Source organism: Delphinus delphis, chromosome 2 (genome assembly GCF_949987515.2).
Source record: "Delphinus delphis chromosome 2, mDelDel1.2, whole genome shotgun sequence".
Classification (NCBI taxonomy): domain Eukaryota; kingdom Metazoa; phylum Chordata; class Mammalia; order Artiodactyla; family Delphinidae; genus Delphinus; species Delphinus delphis.
This window is the reverse complement of record NC_082684.1, coordinates 87,146,918-87,166,786: the sequence shown is the minus strand read 5'-3', so window position 1 is coordinate 87,166,786 and position 19,869 is coordinate 87,146,918. Positions and strand designations below refer to the sequence as shown.

The window sequence follows — 19,869 nt, the reverse complement described above, 5'->3', positions numbered from 1 at the left end:
CATTTTGAAATATCTCAGAAGAATCTATAACTAGCTTACATAGGTTCAGACAAAGGTTTATGGTTCAGATTTTGGAGAATGCTGAGAAGACAAACTGCAGTCTCTCTTCTAGACTCATCCTTTTCTTCCTGATTATTTTAAGATGGACTTGAGGTCATGAATACTCAGAGTTTCCTTAGGTGGGGTATGCGTCATATTTTCTTTGAGGTGTAAGTTAACTTAGTATCCATAGTACATTAGTACACTGCAGACTCACGTGAATAGATCAAATGGACAGAATGACATATGATCTTCCATTAATAAACTGCTCCTCCACATCCAGTGTCTTCCCCATTCACATCGTCTGCCAGTCTCTGGCACTATTATGTTGGACCCCCTTTTTTCTTCTGATTTAAGCAGTCAAGAGACAGGCAAAGCAGAGCTCTCAGTGTATCATCTCTCAGACTTGATGAAATTGACTTCTTTCAGGCCTATAGGAAGCTTTCTGTTGTAATCAGATTTCTTCCTCTCAGTTACTAGTGCTGCTTATACCATGGCTACCCAGGATGATGGTTGCCCAAGATATGCTCCTCAGCTTTGCAAGAAAATCTTCTCTCTACGCTTTGGTCATACAACCTTTTAATATTAATATTTCCTCTCCATGTTCTATAAGTACAGGCATTGGTAGTCTTATTCTTATCAACTATGACCCTTCTTTCCATCCCTTCTTCTCCTCTTGTCATCTTATATTTTTGGACTGCTTTAGAATACAAAATCTGTGACCTTCAGAGCAGCTGTGCCCTAGGCAATCATCCTCTCCAGCCTTACAACTGCCTCTGCCCAATGGGCCCAGGGCTTTGGGGAGCCTGGGGGTGTAAGGAGCCGTGACCGGCTTTCCACCCGGTCTGATTGCAGGTCATGAACATGCAGTGCACGGGGAACCTGGACCTGATCCCCTTGCGGGGACGGCGCCGCCGGAGGTCAGGGGACCTCCCCCGGCCTTCCCCAGCCATCGGCCTACAGCCCCGGGCTGTGTCCACCACTCACCTGGCATCCTGCACACAGGTGTCCCTCCATACTTCATCTTCCCTTATTGCTTCTATCTTTGCCTTTTGGGACTTAGGGACTCAGAACACTGTTGAGGTGTGTGTGTGTGTGTGTGTGTGTGTGTGTGTGTGTGTGTGTGTGTGTGTGTGTGTGTGTGTGTGTGTGTGTGTGTGTGTGTGTGTGTGTGTGTGGTGTGGGTTATGTGATTAAGCCCTTGTGGGCTTTTCAGAAATCCATTTCATGTCTCCAGGAGTGGAGGGGAGGGCTTTCGGTTCAGATAAGAAACTGAGTATGGCTGCCGTAGCCACAGCTGTCCCATGGAAAGAAGAGAGCGCAGCCAGACTTCTTATTGTGGCTGAGCTATTGTGATTTGCTTTCTGAGTTCTGTGGAGGGATATAAAAGATTAAGGTACCCTGCCCTGCTAAGCACTGAGAATGGTTGAATAATGATTTCTCAGATTTGGGATTAGAGGGCTGTAGGGACAGACATCTTGGAAATAGAAGTGCTTTCTAGTATAGAAGGATTCCCTGGACAGTTTCCTCTGTAAAGTGTACTCTTAGACTTTGCATTCCTCTTCCTCATAAAAATCCTTAAACTTCCTGACATTGCTTGGTTTTGTAGGGGCAGGAATTCAGGACCTGGGTTTTAGACTTCTCAGCTGAGGTGGCAAAACGGTAATTAACATAGAATCCTTCTTCTCCAGGTGCTTTCTGAGACTTCATCCTCGAGGCCTGGTGGCTACCGACTCTTTTCATCTTCACGGCCACCAACGGAGATGAAGCAGAGTGGCCTAGGTATGGTTTTCCAGCATCTCTCATCTGTTGTTGGGAAGGGGTGTCTGTCTGTTCTTTAGAGTTTTATTGTGGAGAACCTTAGTCATGGGAGTTGGGGTCATCTAGTCAGTGGAATTGTTGTGTGGGGCTAGGGAGGATGAATTGGGAGAAGCCACATGTAGGTGTGAACTTTGATCCCAGATAATTGTTTGCATTCCAGGAAGGTGTCTGTCTTTTGGTTTACTACACAACCCGCATTTCTCTGGCTAAAGGGCATTTTTCTGGCTTCCCCTCTTATTCCTTATCTGTCCCTTCAGTCTAGCCCAGACATTTAGGTTCCGTGGAGACTCTGACTCTTCAGAGTTATCAGAGACAAAGCTATAAATAGAGGCACTTGTGAGACGCTCCCTTCCCTCAATAACGGTCATATTCCTCATTTGGAGAACTTGTGCCATGTCTTCCTTTGAGACCTGTGTTTATTACATCCTTGCTCTGACCCCTCCTACCTCCGTGCCCTCCCCTTCATCCTCTTTTAATCCTGTAATTCTTCTTCCTTCCTTCCTGAAAATTGAGGGACAAATCTGAGACTGGTGTAGTGGCAGAGGCTTCTCTCAGGACTTTGAGGGAATGTCTCTTGATTTTGTTGATTCCTGGAGAGGGGTGGAGAACATCATTCAACCTTTCCTAAGAACACAGACTGCAGGAAGGACCAAGCCTCAGAGGGTATTGTATTCTTTGGGAGTGGGGAGGGGTCCTTGGGAGGGACTATCTTTGAACACAGCACCTGTGAGCCATTAACCAGAACTGGCAGGTAGAGACAGTGGTGTGGGGTCTAGACTGGGTCCCCTGGCTCTTTCTATCTTGTCCTATTATTCTCTCCATTTAGCTCCTTTCATTTTTCTGTTGAAAGAGAAAGGTCTCCTTGGCACCCAATTTCTTGGCCCCAGAACGGTCAGCATTTGGACCAGAAATGGGAAGAAAGGTTTTTGGTAATTTTCCAGGCTAAGTTTATGGGAGTAGATTGCCTTCTACATCCCTAAAATGAGGTAGATGGTTTGGTGCATGAAAAATAAATGACAAATGTCTAGATCTGTGAATATGGACTTCTTTTCCCAGAAACCCCAGAAGAGAATAGGTTTCAGGTAGGTGAGAAAGAGGATAGGTGTGTCTGGCCCAGTTAAGGGGGAGTGCTGTCAAGAACAAGGCAGAGGCATGAGTCTGGTTGACAGATGGTGGTGGTAAGGTAAAGACTACCCCCTGAGATGATCCAAGACTGGACACGGCAGGATTGGTGGGACTATGCCAGAAAATTATTTCGTGGAGGAAGTAAATGTAGAACAAAGCTTGGGGGTGGGCTGGGATACAGCCAGCTAGTTCCAGCTTCTCTGAAAAAAGCAGACATATTTAGCAACCATTATTTCTCTCTGGAACTCTATTCTTGAGCTTGTTTGAACATGAAACGTAGGAGAAATTGCTGCACAGAGGAGTGGTCCTTAATTCCAGGGTGGAAATTATCAGCCATCTGAACTTCTTGATTTATGTGGTGACCCTGAAATGCTGGGACCCCTGAAACCATATCCCCTCTTTGTGGGCGCAAAGGAAACTGACGTCTCCACTCTGTCCATTTCCCCTATGAATGTTAAGTTCCCAAGTCAAACCCAGGGTCTTGGCTAAGATGGATTTGGAAGTAGAGGAGAAAATCCCACAAACTGGAGTGTTAATCTTGTTTCCTCCTGCCCATTCTCTCCTGTGGGCTATAGTAGGAGACGGGACCATGGGAGTCCCAACCCTACTGTCGATCAGATACTTGGGACAGTGACTAGCTTGATTTATTTGCTTCAGGGATTTTTCAAGTTTTATTTACTCCACTTACTGTCAAGAGTTCTCTTTGCTTTCTTTGAACTTATGTGTGTGGGCATCTGGCTTTGAGCATAGGACTTACAAGACAATAAACTTTCGAGAGTAGAAAAAACATCTTTTTTGCTGTTTTCTGCTCACGAGGTTCTCCTGAGTAGGGTGTTCAGCGGTTAGTAGGCATGTTCTGCGTATAATCACCTGACCCTTCACATGCCTTTCGATTTGTGTCCATTTTCACTTCAGAAACAATGCTCTGTTTCTTCTTGATGAAAAAAATTACTATTTCTTTTCTAACTGAACACAGTTGATCCTGAGTCAGGACACCTGGATTCTAGTCCAGCTTAGCTCCTAACAAACTGTATGACCTTGAACAAATGAGATCCCTTTTGAATGTCAGTTTCTTCATCTCTAAAGTACGAAGGCTGAACTGGATGATCTTTGAATCCATTCCAGCTTCAAAAACTCAGTGAGTCTCATACTTTCTTGGGAAAGGTAAAAAGGCCTAAGGGAAAATAGAAGGGAGGGAACGCTGGATGAAAAACTTAGGAGGAATTGGAACTTATGAGAACTTTGAATTTGAGTTGAGTACTCTAAACTTAGTCTCTAGTTTCAGTCAAAGTTTCTTTCCTTTTAAACAAATAAGGGAGTCGATTTCTGGGTTCTTCAAACCCTATATCCAGCATAAGGAGCATTGAATTAAATCTAGGGAGATCTAGAGGAATCTACCTATTCTTTGAGCATTCCTGAGAGCCACCTAGAGAGCATAGTTTATCCCTTTCAGTAGCTTTGAGTCCCCTAATATGACTAACCCTGTATTTGTAGTGGCCTCTTGTATCTGCCAAGTAGACTTTCAGGAGCATCCTCACTTTGCTTGCCCAGTGTGGCTGTGGACAGTAGTGAAAGCTGTTTGTGGTTATGTGAAGTGGCCACGTGGTGGTGGCTCTGAATGGTTATGTGTGTGTGTCCTGATGTTGTCATGTGAAATCGTGCGTACTTCTGTGTGGTAATTGCAGCTTTGCGTGGCTACTAATGCACTCCCGGCCTTGCAGGCTCACAGTGCACGGGGCTGTTCAGCACCACAGTGCTGGGCGGCTCCTCCAGCGCCCCGAATCTTCAGGACTACGCCCGCAGCCAAGGCAAAAAGCTACCACCTGCCAGTCTGAAGCACCGAGATGGTATGTGGGTGGGTTTTGGGGGGCAACTCTTTTCTTCATTTGTCCGCCAGCAAGGACACAGCTCAAGAACAATTCACGCTTAAGATGGCGCTTGACACTAGCCTTACGACAAGTTTTCTGCATCAGTTATAGAGGGGAGAAGCAACCAAGACCCCATCCACCCCTCCATTTGCATTCCCTCTCGCCATACAAATACTACTTATTTATGCTTATCCCTTCATAATCAGCCACATACAGCCCTGCTACATCAATTTACTCCACCTTTGTATTCTTTCCTGGATTCTGGCCTGTAGGGGTAGGGACCAAGGAGGATGATCCACGGTCAGGAAGAATGCAGTAGAGCCTCAATTAAGATCTAGGAAATCAGGGATGGGGAAGTTGTTCAGCCAAGGCAGGAAAAATGATATGGAAAGAGATTGGGGGAAGTGATGAAAGTTTCTACAAAGATTTTATTTCTTTGTAAATGACCAGAAAGAGGATGTGGTGGTGAGATTAGGGTTGTTTGTGGGACCGTATTATGGTAGAGATGACACATGGATTCCTGAGAGGAGATTATCCAAAGGAAAAGAGTGAAATGTGGTAGTAAGGAATCTAAGGGGCGGGGGTGGGAGCAGGTCGTATACTAACTGTAAAGAACAGAGTATATCGTGAGCAAATTCCAGAGCAGAGGGTGGGGACAGCGGTGGGTATAATCCCCGTGATGTCTTTTCTCCCCAGAGCTCTTGTTTGTCCCGGCCGTAAAACGATTTTCTGTGTCGTTTGCAAAGCATCCGACTAACGGTACGTTTGCTTCTGACTCAACGTCATTCCTCCTCACCATGTCACCTCCAGACACTTAACCTCTGAGTTCTGACACTGACTTTCCCTCTCCCTCCACTGTGTTCACACCCTGCTGTCTCTGAACCACTCACTAACTGTCGCTCTTGGGATATATCACTTGTTGTGACAGACCTTAGCCTTGGCTGCAGCCTGGCTGCCCGATTCCTGGGGCCACTCAAGGTCTTATTTCCATGGTCACCATCATCACCATTGTGTCACTTTTTTCAGCATCATCACTGAAACATGAATTAAACCTCTTTCTTTCCCATCACATGACTGCCAGGCTTTGTACAAACATGATAATGGTTCCCCTTCTTAGAAGGAGCGTAGTATTACCTATATCATCCCCATTTCTTCTCTCTATTTGTTTCCCCAACTCCTCAGCTTACGTAATTTTGATCTTCCTGTTTTTTCACCAGCTCTTTTGTTGGAGTGGATGACTAGTTTGCTTCCCTTTTGGAGCAGTGCTGCAGTTCCCAGTTCCCAAGCCTACCCATAAAGGCATTAGTCTTGGGTATATTGTTTTCCATCTCCATATTCCTATCTCCTCCCATTGTGTGTATTTTGTGTGGCTCTTGTGCTCCTGACATCTGCTTTACGTCACTACTAACCTAGGGTCTGAGCCTAGAAAACAGGAGTCCAGATTGATTTGGGATACAAGAAAGAACAAAAGGAGTAGGAGGTGGTAGGTAAAGGAAAAAGAATTGTGCCTTGAGGGTTTCCATGTGGTTTCCATGCAGCCCCAGCCTACTTATGGCACTGCAGTCTCTGAGAAGGGGAAGTGAAGAGTTGAGATGTCTACTGGATATTCCGGGGGAGCTTAGGAATAAATAATATTTCAAGAATACTGAAGAACAGGGTCTGCCCACACTAAGGTGGGACAGTTTAGAGATTTGCGTAAACCCAAAACTGAAGGGCTGTGGTCTCTTTGTAGGGTATGGCAGAGGAATCCAGGACTTACTCCTTGCTTTATCCTTTATATCCTTAGTTCCTCTCCGCATTGTATCTTGTCTTCAAGGTAAATCCAGTTTTGTTAGATACGATTTTCTTCTGTTCAAGAGCTAAGACTCTGAGGGAGGTAAAATTAGCTTGGCTTCCTGGCTGAAAAAACTCTAGGTGCTGATCACCTGCTCCTTAGACAGTGGCAGCTGCTAGATTTTAGCCCACTAAGGCCATACATCTCCATTAGGCACTGGTGAAATCTCCCTATGTTGACTAGCTTATACTTGCTCAGTTTATACCCCTACCCCCCACCTGCACTCCTGTTTGTGCCTGTGACAGGAGCTTCCCATTCAGAGTGGCGTGACTGCCTGCACAGTTAGCTTCAAGCTCTTCTGGCCTTCGTGCCACAGTCATCTCCAGAGTAGACCCTCAGGCACCAACCCCAACACTACAGCCTGGGATTTGGACTTATGAGACTTGTTACTTAGGGAACAGAAGATGGTACTAGGAACTTGGGCCCCTGACATCAGAGCTAAATCACAACTCTCCTAACTCTTAGGCTCTGTGAGAAAAGATCCAAATTCCTAAAGCAGATCCTCAAGCCTATATACCTCTAGTTCCCTGAAGGCTTGGTTAGCAGCCTCACCAGTAAAGAAGAATTAATTCTACCAAAAGGGGGAGAGGAAGAAAGACCTGGACAATTATAGTGCAAGAGAGTAAATTCAAGATCTCCTCCAGCACCCTGCACACAACCTCAGGGCTCTGCTGGCCTTTGTTTTTCTTGTACTTGAGCTTGGAGGCTAAAGTGCCTGAGAAGCAGGAATCTAGGAGAAAAAGATTTGGAGCTATTATGTCTCTTGCTGAAGATCATCTAGATTTAATTTGGCCCTGAGGACAATATGAGGGCTCTACCCCATGGCCAAATGTTACTGGACTGACCCAGCAATTACAGAGTGGATGCTCTGTCTGCAATTGCTTGCAGCAGATTAGTCATAACAATGTGCCAGCCTACTGTCCATCACCACCATCTCTTTGCCATGATGTGTGGCTTTGAAATAGCAGCTGGAAGAACTGGACCTGGCTTTGGAAAGGAGGCAAGGCAGTGCTACTTCCTTGCTTTGATGGGAGAACACCCCTCAGCCCATCCCTCCCTCTATTCCTGATAAGCTTCTGTCACATCCTGTGACTACATCAAGTATATAAGTATGGCCCATTAGTAAACCGCATGCTGAACTTACCAAGGTGAACTAATATAGTGGGAAAGAGACTGTGTCTCTCCCTCATCCAGAATGTCAGAGTGTACCCACCCGATCTGCCAAGCTCATTCTCTTCTAGGGACCCACACAACTGTATGACCATTGGTACAGAAATCTCTCTTGACATCCAGACTAAGGTCTCTGGAAACCATAGTCTCATGGGATCACCCTGTGGAGCCCATTCTGGTCTGGGGGTTCTGAGCAGTCATCCTCAGCTACCTTGATCCTACTTTCTCTGTACCATATTCCTGTTACCAGTTAAGACCCCGTACCTCTTCCCCAAGATCTTTTTCCTACTGTTCCTCTTAAACCCCCTTCCACATGCCTTTCACTGCCTTCAACCATTTGCAGCTGAATCACATATATCCACAAAGTTTGCCAACCAGCTAAGATAGTAAGTAGTTTCGGATTAAAGCTTTTCCACTCGTCTAGCTGAACAAAGTGCAGTTAAACTCACCAGCAGTGGGAAGAAAATATAAAATTATCTCTTTTGGCTTCTATAATTGATACAGTGTCCCTTAAGACTTATGCAAACGTTTTTTTAAAAGTCTATGTATCTGAACAAGAATGAAGGATAATTAATCAATATTGGCATTTTCACATATTGATTCCGTTTTTTACATGCTGTTTTAAAGGACACCTGGTTTCCTGCTAATCTACGTCAGTTACCTAACAGAAGCCTTGTCTGTGGCTATCTTAAAGTCTGGTCCAGGGAGCCCAGCCTGAGTCCTCAGGAGCTTTTTTAGCTTCAAATTTTATCTTGATAACGTATACCACTCTTGACCCTCTTCTCTGAGTGACTTCAAATCTTTTCATCTCTATCCCAACCTCATAAATACATTTGTTTGAGAAACAAGCCCTAACTAGGGTTTGCCCAAGAATGATTGGGGACACTGGAGTTCCTAGCTACAGAACTGCCAGCTCACCCCATCCAGAACGATGTGACTGCTGTCTGCAAGCACTGACTGAATTGTGCACAACGAGAAAGGAGAGGGCCTGCTGTATGATGAGGTCTCACGTGCCCCTTCTTCTAGACTCACTTCTTTTAGACTTCTTTTAGCATGATGCCAATACTCTTCTCCCCTGCAAGACACGTCCTGTGGCTCTGACCATCTCTGCTTCTCTCTTACCTCACCTTGGAGCTGAGTGGCCCCACCTCCCAGGAATGCTTATGTCATCCAGTACCCCCCTTATTGTCTCTCCCTCTTCTCTTTCTTTATCTTTGTGCTTCCTGCCGTGGTTCCCCCAACCCCTCCAAGAGCTGCTGGATGACCAGCACCCTGTGGTCCGGTTGCTGCGCAGTTTTTCCTCTGACTGCACAGGGGGCTGGCCAGTCTCCTTGGATGCCACGCTGGCGCATCACCTGCACCAGTGCTCCTACCACCTGCGCCTCTTCCGGAACTGGCTGCGCTCAGGCCAGGATGATCCTGAGTGCCTCTACGGTACCCCCTGCCACCAAGCTGGCTGCTGCCACTACCCTGGCTGGGACTGACTGCTTTGCTTCTTGCACTTTTGGCAGGAGAGCCCACCTATTCCTTTCTCCTATTTACTCTAAGGTTATGTGACTTGCATTTAGTTGCTTGGATGGGATTGGGGCCAGGCTGCCTGGTAGCTGTAGCGTTGGCTGCTCCTCCCCTTCCTGTTCTCCTTCCTCACTGCCTCCTAATGTTACCTATTCCCAGTGCTATTTGGTACAGGAGTAGTCTCTTGCCCTGGAATCTATTCTTATCTCTATGACCCTCTACTACCACCATCTTCAAATCCAAGTGTTTTTCTAGCAGTTCTGAGAAGCTGGAGACTGTACCTCTCCTGCCCTCCTGCCACTAGAGTACAGGGGGAAATTGAGGCATAGAGGTCTCAATTGAATACTTGAAGAAAACAAGGGCTGAAGGTTAGAAGATGGTCAGGTATAATCCTTTTTAGTTATATAGGTTTTAATCATTGTCAGACAGGAAGCTGTGTCTTGAATAGATATTGCTGTCCTGCCTACCTTTAATCCATTTAAGGAGATATAAAGGAAGCATAGGAAATATTGGGGACTAAAAAAGTGGTTGAGATGTATGCTTCTTGATCCTCTAATGGGGGCATTTTTTTTTTCATCAACAGGCCCTGGGATTAGAGTTACACATTTAGGTTTACCCTTCACCCTACAATGTAGATCTACATTGGAATTGTTGGGTTCAGAGCAGAGAATCGGTATTTATTCTTTTTTCTAGGGGGTTTGCCTCATTTTCCTGAAGGAATAGAGAAATACTAGCAAGTCTGGGGTCTTCAGTGAGAGCAGAGGAAAGAAGCTTTGAAGTGATGAAAATAACCAAGAAAGAACTTCCATCCCCCAACCTGTTCATACATGCGGTTTTCCTGAGCTGAGCTTCATGTGTATTGCATGCCCTCCTGCTTCCAATATTCTAGCCTTTCTACCCATATCCTAAATCTGCATGAACCCCTCCTCAGATCCCAAGCCCTCCTCCGTAATCTGGTTCTCTTGTACATGATCCCTGAAATCTGCTGTTTTTTCCCAGCTCCATGACCTCCCTACCTCTCATTTAGACCTACAATTTCACCCCTTACCTCTGGACCTTTGTTTTATTTCCCCCAGAAAGTACAAGAGGAGTGTAGGTGCTTACCTCATTGGGATTCTGTTGATTTTTCCATGGAATATTGCAGGCTTTCCATAGGTAGGATAAGAGGTGATTTGATTCACCCAGAGGCCTTAGCAGGAAGACTTTTTAGAAAATCTGGAGGTGACAGAAATAGACTCCTGTAGGGGCTCTAAAGAGTTCCCTCTCCTGAGAATCTTGGATACCCCACACTCCAAAAGCCACAGACACTCCTGATGGTTCTCAGGGACCCTCCATGCTTCCTTGGCCAGTTGGGGTATATCCGGCAGGAATAACATTGACTTTGCCCATCTCTTTTCTAACAGGATTTGAAGGGTGCTCCATGGTGCCTACCATTTACCCCCTGGAAACACTGCATAATGCCCTTTCCCTGCGTCAAGTGAGTGAATTCTTGAGTAGAGTTTGCCAGCGCCACACTGATGCCCAAGCACAGGCATCTGCAGGTATGGAGAATACTCTTATCTTGTACCACTATCTCTGCCCCCACTCCCATGCTTCCTAGAACATGAGTAATAAATTATAAAGATAGGCACTCTGAAAAAGTAGACTTGAAAAAATGTTTAATTGCATAGGTTAACTCAAAAGCATAGAACGATCACTCCTTCCACAGTTAACTTATAAATTTAATGTGATCTCAGTAAAAATAGTACTGTTTTTCTAAAGTCAGACAAATTGATTTTGAAGTTGTCATTAAAAAAAAAAACAAAAAAAAAAACAAGCAAGAATAGCCAAGGAAATCTTGAAAAGAAGAGCAGTGAAGTCATGCTGGCCCTACCAGATTTTAAAACATTTTATAAAACTTCTATAATAAAAACAGTGTAGTATTGGTACATGAATAAACAGAGACCAAGCAAACAAAGTAGAAAATCCAGAAATAGTTGAAGTTAGCATTTAAAAATACTAGGGGAAAGACAGCCTTTAAGAAATGGAGTTGGAAAGTTAGTAGAAGGAAAGAAATCATAAAGATCAGAGCAGAAATAAATGAAACAGAAACAAAGAAAACAATAGCAAAGATCAATAAAACTAAAAGCTGGTTCTTTGAGAAGATAAACAAAACTGATAAACCTTTAGCCAGACTCATCAAGGAAAAGAGGGAGAAGACTCAAATCAATAAAATTAGAAATGAAAAAGGAGAAGTTACAACAGACACTGCAGAAATACAAAGCATCCTAAGAGACTACTATAAGCAGCTCTATGCCAATAAAATGGACAACCTGGAAGAAATGGACAAATTCTTAGAAAGGTATAACCTTCCAAGACTAAACCAGGAAGAAATAGAAAATATGAACAGACCAATCACAAGTAATGAAATTGAAACTGTGATTAAAAATCTTCCAACAAACAAAAGTCCAGGACCAGATGGCTTCACAGGTGAATTCTATCAAACAATTAGAGAAGAGCTAACACCCATCCTTCTCAAAATCTTCCAAAAAAACTGCAGAGGAAGGAATACTCCCAAACTCATTCTATGAGGCCACCATTACCCTGATACCAAAACCAGACAAAGATACTACACAAAAAGAAAATTACAGACCAATATCACTGATGAATATAAATGCAAAACTCCTCAACAAAATACTAGCAAACAGAATCCAACAACACATTAAAAGGATCATACACCATGATCAAGTGGGATTTATCCCAGGGGTGCAAGGATTCTTCAATATATGCAAATCAATCAATGTGATACTCCATGTCAACAAATGGAAGAAGAAAAAAACCATATGATCATCTCAAAAAAAAAAAAAAAAAGGGAGTTGGGGGACTTCCCTGGTGGTACAGTGGTTAAGAATCCACCTGCCAATGCAGGGGACATGGATTCGATCCCTGGTCCGGGAAGATCCCACATGCCACGGAGCAACTAAGCCCGTGTACCACAACTACTAAGCCTGTGCTCTACAGCCTGTGAGCCACAACTACTGAGCCTGCATGCCACAACTACTGAGCCCACATGCTACAACTACTGAGCCCGCGTGCTGCAACTACTGAGCCCGTGTGCTGCAACTACTGAAGCCCACACGCTTAGAGCCCTGTGCTCCACAATAAGAGAAGCCACCGCGATGAGAAAAGCCTGCACACCGCAACGAAGAGTAGCCCCTGCTCACTGCAACTAGAGAAAACCTGGGCACAGCAAGGAAGACCCAATGCAGCCAAAAATAAATAAATTTATTTTTTAAAATATATATATATTAAAAGGAACCAAACAGAAAATCTGGGGTTGAAAAGCAAATAACAGAAATGAAAAATTTACTGGAGGACTTCTTAGAAGGTTTGAGCAGGCAGAATTAAAAATCAGCAAACTTAAAGATAGGTCAAGGCGGGCGCCGCCGTCAGTCATGGCCTGACGCTGGCACGCTGCGTGTGTCCCGCCCCTTGCCGCCACTTGCAGCTCGCCGGCCGGCGGCCTCGCTCGGCCCTCGGCCTCAGTCGGCCCTCAGCTCAGTGGCGGCGTTGGAAGGCGGCCCGGGCCCTCGCAGGCCCATGGCAGCGGCCGCGGTGTTGCCGGGCGTGGGCGGGCCTCCCGCGGGCGGCGGCGCTGGGGGCGGTCGGGTCCCCACCGGGTGGCTGGGCAGTGGCGCGCCTCGAGGGCTGCAAGTTCGAGTACCTGATGAAGAAGCGCTCGGTGACCATCGGGCGAAACTTGTCGCAGGGCTCGGTGGACGTGAGCATGGGCCACTCGAGCTTCATCTTGCAGCGCCACCTCGAGATCTTAACGCCCCCGGGCGGCGGCGGCAGCGGCCATCCTGGGGCGGCCCTGGAGCCGTCGGCGCAGCCCGGGCCCGATGCGGGTGGCAACTTCTACCTGCGCTGCCTTGGCAAGAATGGCATGTGCGTGGACGGCGTGTTCCAAAGGCGCGGGGTGCCGCCGCTGCAGCTGCCGCGCATGTGCACATTCAGGTTCCCAAGCACAAACGTCAAGATCACTCACCTTCACTGCCCTGTCCAGCAAGGAGAGGGAGAAACAGGAAGCGCCCGAGTCCCTGGTGAAGCCCGTGCAGGCTCACATCTCCCCACTGACCATCAACAATCCAGACACCATGGCCCACCTCATCAGCCCCCTCCCCTCCCCCACAGGAACCATCAGTGCTGTGAACTCCTGTCCATCCAGCCCCCTGGGGAGCAGGGTCTTCAGGGTACAAAATGGGCCATGTGGTACCATCTGACCTCAATTTAATGGCCGACAACTCACAGCCAGAAAATAAGAAGGAAGCTTCAGGTGGAGACAGCCCAAAGGATTATTCAAAGCCACCTTATTCCTATGCACAATTAATTGTACAAGCAATTACGATGGCTCCTGATAAACAACTCACCCTAAATGGAATTTATTCGTACATCACGAAAAACTATCCCTACTACAGGACTGCAGACAAGGGCTGGCAGCTATACGTAGGCTGACATACGTATCTTTTTGAAGTTTGCACAGAGATGGTTTTCAAACTTTTCCTGAGGAACCCTTTCTTCAAAAGATACCTCCTCCAGTTGGCCAGTATACAAAACAGATGAACACAGTGCTGCCCTGTTTCAGTGGTCCACCTGTACTTCCAGCCTATTCCTAGGCTGTCTGTGAATCCAGGCCTCCTCAGAGGACACTTTGAAATCGGTGCATAGTATTTCCATTGTTTAGCTTTTTAATTTGTTTAATTTTTTTTTTTTTTTTGGGGTACGCGGGCCTTTCACCGTTGCGGCCTCTCCCGTTGTGGAGCACAGGCTCCGGACGCGCAGGCTCAGCGGCCGTGGCTCACGGGCCCAGCCGCTCCGCGGCATGTGGGATCTTCCCGGATCGGGGCGCGAACCCGTGTCCCTAGCATCTGCAGGCGGATGCTCAACCACTGTGCCACCAGGGAAGCCCTAATTTGTTTAATTTTTAAACCTCTACATTGTGTATGTTTTTCCTCTGCATGTCTGTTTTAAGTGTGGCCATTTACTAGGTGTTTAGCAGGATCTCACTAATTAAGACAGTATGGGAAAGGGTAAGTTTGAAGTACGGAATGGTAAAAGCATAACAAAAGGGAGAAGAAATATACATTTACAAATTTTGAATTTATTAAGTAACAAGGAACGGCTACAGAACTCCTTTGAGGCTTAATGAGTAAATGATCCTTTGAAAAATGCATCTGTTGAACCATAACCATAATCAAGTGATGTGGGTGGGGTGGGGTGGGGGTAAGCCATTCTGTTTAATGGAGGGTAAAAACTTTTTTCTTCTACCTGCAGATGTATAAACATGTTATAATAAAAATAGTGTTCCAGCCAAAAGAAAAGGTAGGTCAGTTGAAGTTATCCAGTCTGAGGAGAAGAAATAAAAAAGAATGAAGAAAAGTGAACAGAGCCAAAGATACTGTGGGACACCATAAAACATACCACTGTATGTATAATGGAAATCCCAGAAGGAGAAGAGAGAGAGAAAGAGGCAGAAAAAATTTTTGAAGAAAAAATAGCTGAAAACTTCTCAAATTTGATAAAGACACAAGTCTATGTGTCCAAATAGTTCAAACTTCAAGAAGGGTAAATGCAAAGAGATCTACATTGAGATACATTGTAATCAAATTGTCAAAAGACAAAGAGAAAATGTTGAAAGTGGCAAGAGAAAAGCAGCTTGTCACATACAAGGGATATTTAATAGATTAACAAGGCACTCATCAGAAACCATAGAGGCCAGAAAGTAGTGGGGTGACATATTTAAAGTGCTAAAAGAAAAAAACGTCAACCAAGAATTCTATATCTGTCGAAACTGTTCAAAAATGAAGGAAAAATTAAGACATTCCCAAATAAACAAAAGATGAGGGATTTTTTTTTAAACATCTTTATTGGAGTATAATTGCTTTACAGTGGTGTGTTAGTTTCTGCTTTATAACAAAGTGAATCAGTTATACATATACATATATTCCCATATCTCTTCCCTCTTGTGTCTCCCTCCCTCCCACCCTCCCTATCCCACCCCTCTAGGTGGTCATAAAGCACCAAGCTGATCTCCCTGTGCTATGCAGCTGCTTCCCACTAGCTATCTGTTTTACATTTAGTAGTGTATATATGTCCATGCCACTCTCTCACTTTGTCCCAGCTTACCCTTCCCCCTCCCCTGTCCTCAAGTCCATTCTCTAGTAGGTCTGCGTCTTTATTCCCGTCTTGCCCCTAGGTTCTTCATGACCACTCTTTTTTTTTTTAGATTCCATATATGTGTGTTAGCATACAGTATTTGTTTTTCTCTTTCTGACTTACTTCACTCTGTATGACAGTCTCTAGGTCCATCCACCTCACTACAAATAACTCAATTTTGTTTCTTTTTATGGCTGAGTAATATTCCATTGTATATATGTGCCACATCTTCTTTATCCATTCATCCGATGATGGACACTTAGGTTGTTTCCATGTCCTGGCTATTGTACATAGAGCTGCAGTGAACATTGTGGTACATGACTCTTTTTGAATTATGGTTTTCTCAGGGTAGGGTATATGCCCAGTAGTGGGATTGCTGGGTCATATGGTAGTTCTATTTTTAGTTTTTTAAGGAACCTCCATACTGTTCTCCATAGTGGCTGTATCAATTTACATTCCCATCAACAGTGCAGGAGGGTTCCCTTTTCTCCACAGCATTTATTTTTTGTAGATTTTTTGATGATGGCCATTCTGACTGGTGTGAGATGATATCTCATTGTAGTTTTGATTTGCATTTCTCTAATGATTACTGATGTTGAGCATTCTTTCGTGTGTTTGTTGGCAGTCTGTATATCTTCTTTGGAGAAATGTCTGTTTAGGTCTTCTGCCCATTTTTGGATTGGGTTGTTTGTTTTTTTGATATTGAGCTGCATGAGCTGCTTATAAATTTTGGAGATTAATCCTTTGTCAGTTGCTTCATTTGCAAATATTTTCTCCCATTCTGAGGGTTGTCTTTTCATCTTGTTTATGGTTTCCTTTGCTGTGCAAAAGCTTTGAAGTTTCATTAGGTCCCAATTGTTTATTTTTGATTTTATTTCCATTTCTCTAGGAGGTGGGTCAAAAAAGAATTTTGCTGTGATTTATGTCATAGAGTGTTCTGCCTGTGTTTTCCTGCAAGAGTTTGATAGTGTCTGGCCTTACATTTAGGTCTTTAATCCATTTTGAGTTTATTTTTATGTGTGGTGTTAGGGAGTGTTCTAATTTCATTCTTTTACATGTAGCTGTCCAGTTTTCCCAGCACCACTTATTAAAGAGGCTGTCTTTTCTCCATTGAATATTCTTGCCTCCTTTATCAAAGATAAGGTGACCATATGCGCATGGGTTTATCTCTGGGATTTCTATCCTGTTCCATTAATCTATATTTATGTTTTTGTGCCAGTACCGTACTATCTTGATTACTATAGCTTTGTACTATAGTCTGAAGTCAGGGAGCCTGATTCTTCCAGCTCTGTTATTCTTTCTAAAGATTGCTTTGGCTATTCGGGGTCTTTTGTGTTTCCATACAAATTGTGAAATTTTTTGTTCTAGGTCTGTGAGAAATGCCAGCAGTAGTTTGATAGCGATTGCATTGAATCTGTAGATTGCTTTGGGTAGAGACTCATTTTCACAATGTTGATTCTTCCAATCCAAGAACATGATATATCTCTCCATCTATTTGTATCATCTTTAATTTCTTCCATCATTGTCTTATAGTTTTCTGCATACAGATCTTTTGTCTCCTTAGGTAGGTTTATTCCTACGTATTTTATTCTTTTTGTTGCAATGGTAAGTGGGAGTGTTTTCTTAATTTCACTTTCAGATTTTTCATCATTAGTGTATAGGAATGCAAGAGATTTCTGTGCATTAATTTTGTATCCTGCTAGTTTACCAAATTCATTGTTTAGCTCTAGTAGTTTTCCAGTAACATCTTTAAGCTGAAGGATTTTGTCAGTAGTAGATCTGCCCTACAAGAAATGCTAAAAGGAGGCTTTTTGGCTAAAATGACACTAAACAGAAATTTGAAGCCATATCAAAAAATAAAGAACTCAAAAAAAAAAGAAAGAAAGAAGAAAAAATAAAGAACTCTGGTAAAAGTAGCTACACTGGTAAATCTAAGAGCCAGCATTATTGTATTTTTGGTTTGTAACTCCCCTTTTTGTCTTTTTGTTTCATATGTGACAACATGCAAATGAATAAACCAATCATTATGTCTGTTTTAATGGGCACACAATGTACAAAGATATATGATAATTTATGACAATAACAAGGTGGGGACTGAGCTTTATAGCAACAGAGTGTTTGTATGTTATTGAAGCTAATCGCCATCAATTCAAACATTGCTATTGACCTTACAGAAATAAAAAGGATTGTAAGAGAGTACCATGAACAATTGTATGCCAACAAATTAGATAACATAGATGAAAAGGACAATTCCTAGAAATAAACTCTAAAAACCGACTCAAGAAGAAATAGAAAATCTGAACATACCTATAACAAGGAAAAAGACTGAATCAATAGCAAAAACTTCTCAACAAAGAAAAGTCCAAGACCAGATGGCTTCACTGGTGAATTCTACCAAATATTTAAGAAAAATTAGCCCCAGTCCTACTCACCCTCTTCCAAAAAATATAAGAGGAGGAAACACTTTCTGTGAAGTCAGCATTACCCTGATACCAAAGCCAGACAAAGACACCCTAAGAAAAGAAAACTACAGGGCTTCCCTGGTGGTGCAGTGGTTAAGAATCTGCCTGCCAATGCAGGGGACATAGGTTCGAGCCCTGGTCTGGGAAGATTCCCACGTGCATCTAAGTTGCAGAGCAGCTAAGCCTGTGAGCCACAACTACTGAAGCCCATGAGCCACAACTACTGAAGCCTGCACGCCACAACTACTGAAGCCTGCATGCCTTGAGCCCATGCTCTACAACAAGAGAAGCCACTGCAATGAGAAGCCCATGCACCACAACGAAGAGTAGCCCCTGCTTGCCACAGCTAGAGAAAGCCCACGCAGCAATGAAGACCCAACATAGCCATAAATAAATAAATAAATAAATAAATTTAAAAAGAAAAGAAAAGAAAACTACAGACTAATTTCCCCTATGAGTAGAGAGGCAAAAATTTTCAACAATCCCCCCCCACAAAAAAAATTCTCAACAAAATATTAGCAAACCAAATCCAACAGTACACATTAAAAGGATTATACTACACCATGATCAAGTGAGATTTATCTCAGGAATGCAAGGGTGATTCAACATAAGAAAACATGTCAATGTAATACACTACATTAATAGAACAAAGAGAGAAAAAAACCAATCATGTGAATTGATGTGGAAAAGCATTTGGCAAAACCCAACACTCACTGAGCTAGGAACAGAAAGAAACTTCCTCAATGCTATAAAGGACATTTATAAACAACCCCTAGGGACTTCCCTGGTGGTCCAGTGGCTAAGACTCCGTGCTCACAATGCAAAGGGCTGGTGTTCGATCCCTGGTCAGGGATCCCGCATACTGCAATGAGAGGAGCCTGCATGCCACAACTAAAGGAGCCCAAATGTTGCAACCAAAGATCCCACATGCCACATCAAAGATCCCACACGAGACAGCGAAGATCCTGTGTGCTGCAACTAAGACCCAGCATAGCCAAATAAATAAATAAATATTAAAAAACAAAACAAAAACACAGCACAAATCATACTCAGTGGTGAGAGACTGAAAGTTTTCCCTGTAAGATCAGGAGCAAGACAAGGATGCCCACTTTCACCACTGCTATTCAATATTGTACTGGAAGTTTTAGGGAGAGCAGTTAGGCAAAAAAAAAAAAAAAAAAAAGGACCTAAATCGGAAAGGAAGAAGTAAAACTGTCGCTATTCACAGAGGACATAATCCTATACAGAGAAAATGGAAAAGAAACCCCAAAAGAACTACCAGAACTAATGAACAAATTCAACAGTGTTTCAGGGTACAAGATCAACTCACAAAAATCAGTTGTGTTTCTATACACCAGCAATGAACAATCCAAAGGGGAAATTAAGAAAACAATACCATTTATAATAGCATCCAAAAGAATAAAGTACCTGGGAGCAAAATTTAACCAAGAAGTTTAAAGACTTGTACACTGAAAACTGTAAAACATTGCTGAAATAAATTAAAGAAGACCTAAATAAATGGTAAGACATTCCATGTTCATGTAGAATACATAACATTTTTAGGATGACAGTACTCCCCAAAGAGATCTCTGGATTAAATGCAATCCCTATTGGAATTCCAATGCACTTTTTTGTAGAAATGGAAAAGCTGACCCTCAAGTTTATATAGGATTGCAAGGGGACCTGAATAGTCAAAATAATTTTGAAAAAGAAAAAGTCGGAGGACTCACATCTTCTGATATTAAAACTTACTACAAAGCTACAGTAATCCAAACAGTGTGGGATTGCCATAAGGATAAAGTTAGAGACCAATGGAATAGAATCAAGAGTCCAAAAATAA

General features: G+C 43.5%; 1 protein-coding gene and 1 pseudogene across 1 annotated transcript in view; both read left to right on the top strand.

Annotated features, from left to right (window-relative positions):
• Nucleotides 1-19,869, top strand: part of PPIP5K1 (diphosphoinositol pentakisphosphate kinase 1) — a 49,558-nt gene that overhangs the window by 16,846 nt on the left and 12,843 nt on the right. Inside the window, exons 25-29 of the mRNA XM_060005125.1 lie at nucleotides 1,731-1,821; nucleotides 4,707-4,832; nucleotides 5,550-5,612; nucleotides 9,109-9,291; nucleotides 10,776-10,913. Of these exons, the coding sequence (XP_059861108.1) occupies nucleotides 1,731-1,821; nucleotides 4,707-4,832; nucleotides 5,550-5,612; nucleotides 9,109-9,291; nucleotides 10,776-10,913 (601 nt within the window). The remainder of the gene's footprint in view (nucleotides 1-1,730; nucleotides 1,822-4,706; nucleotides 4,833-5,549; nucleotides 5,613-9,108; nucleotides 9,292-10,775; nucleotides 10,914-19,869) is intronic.
• Nucleotides 12,709-13,866, top strand: LOC132421173 (forkhead box protein K2 pseudogene; annotated as a pseudogene).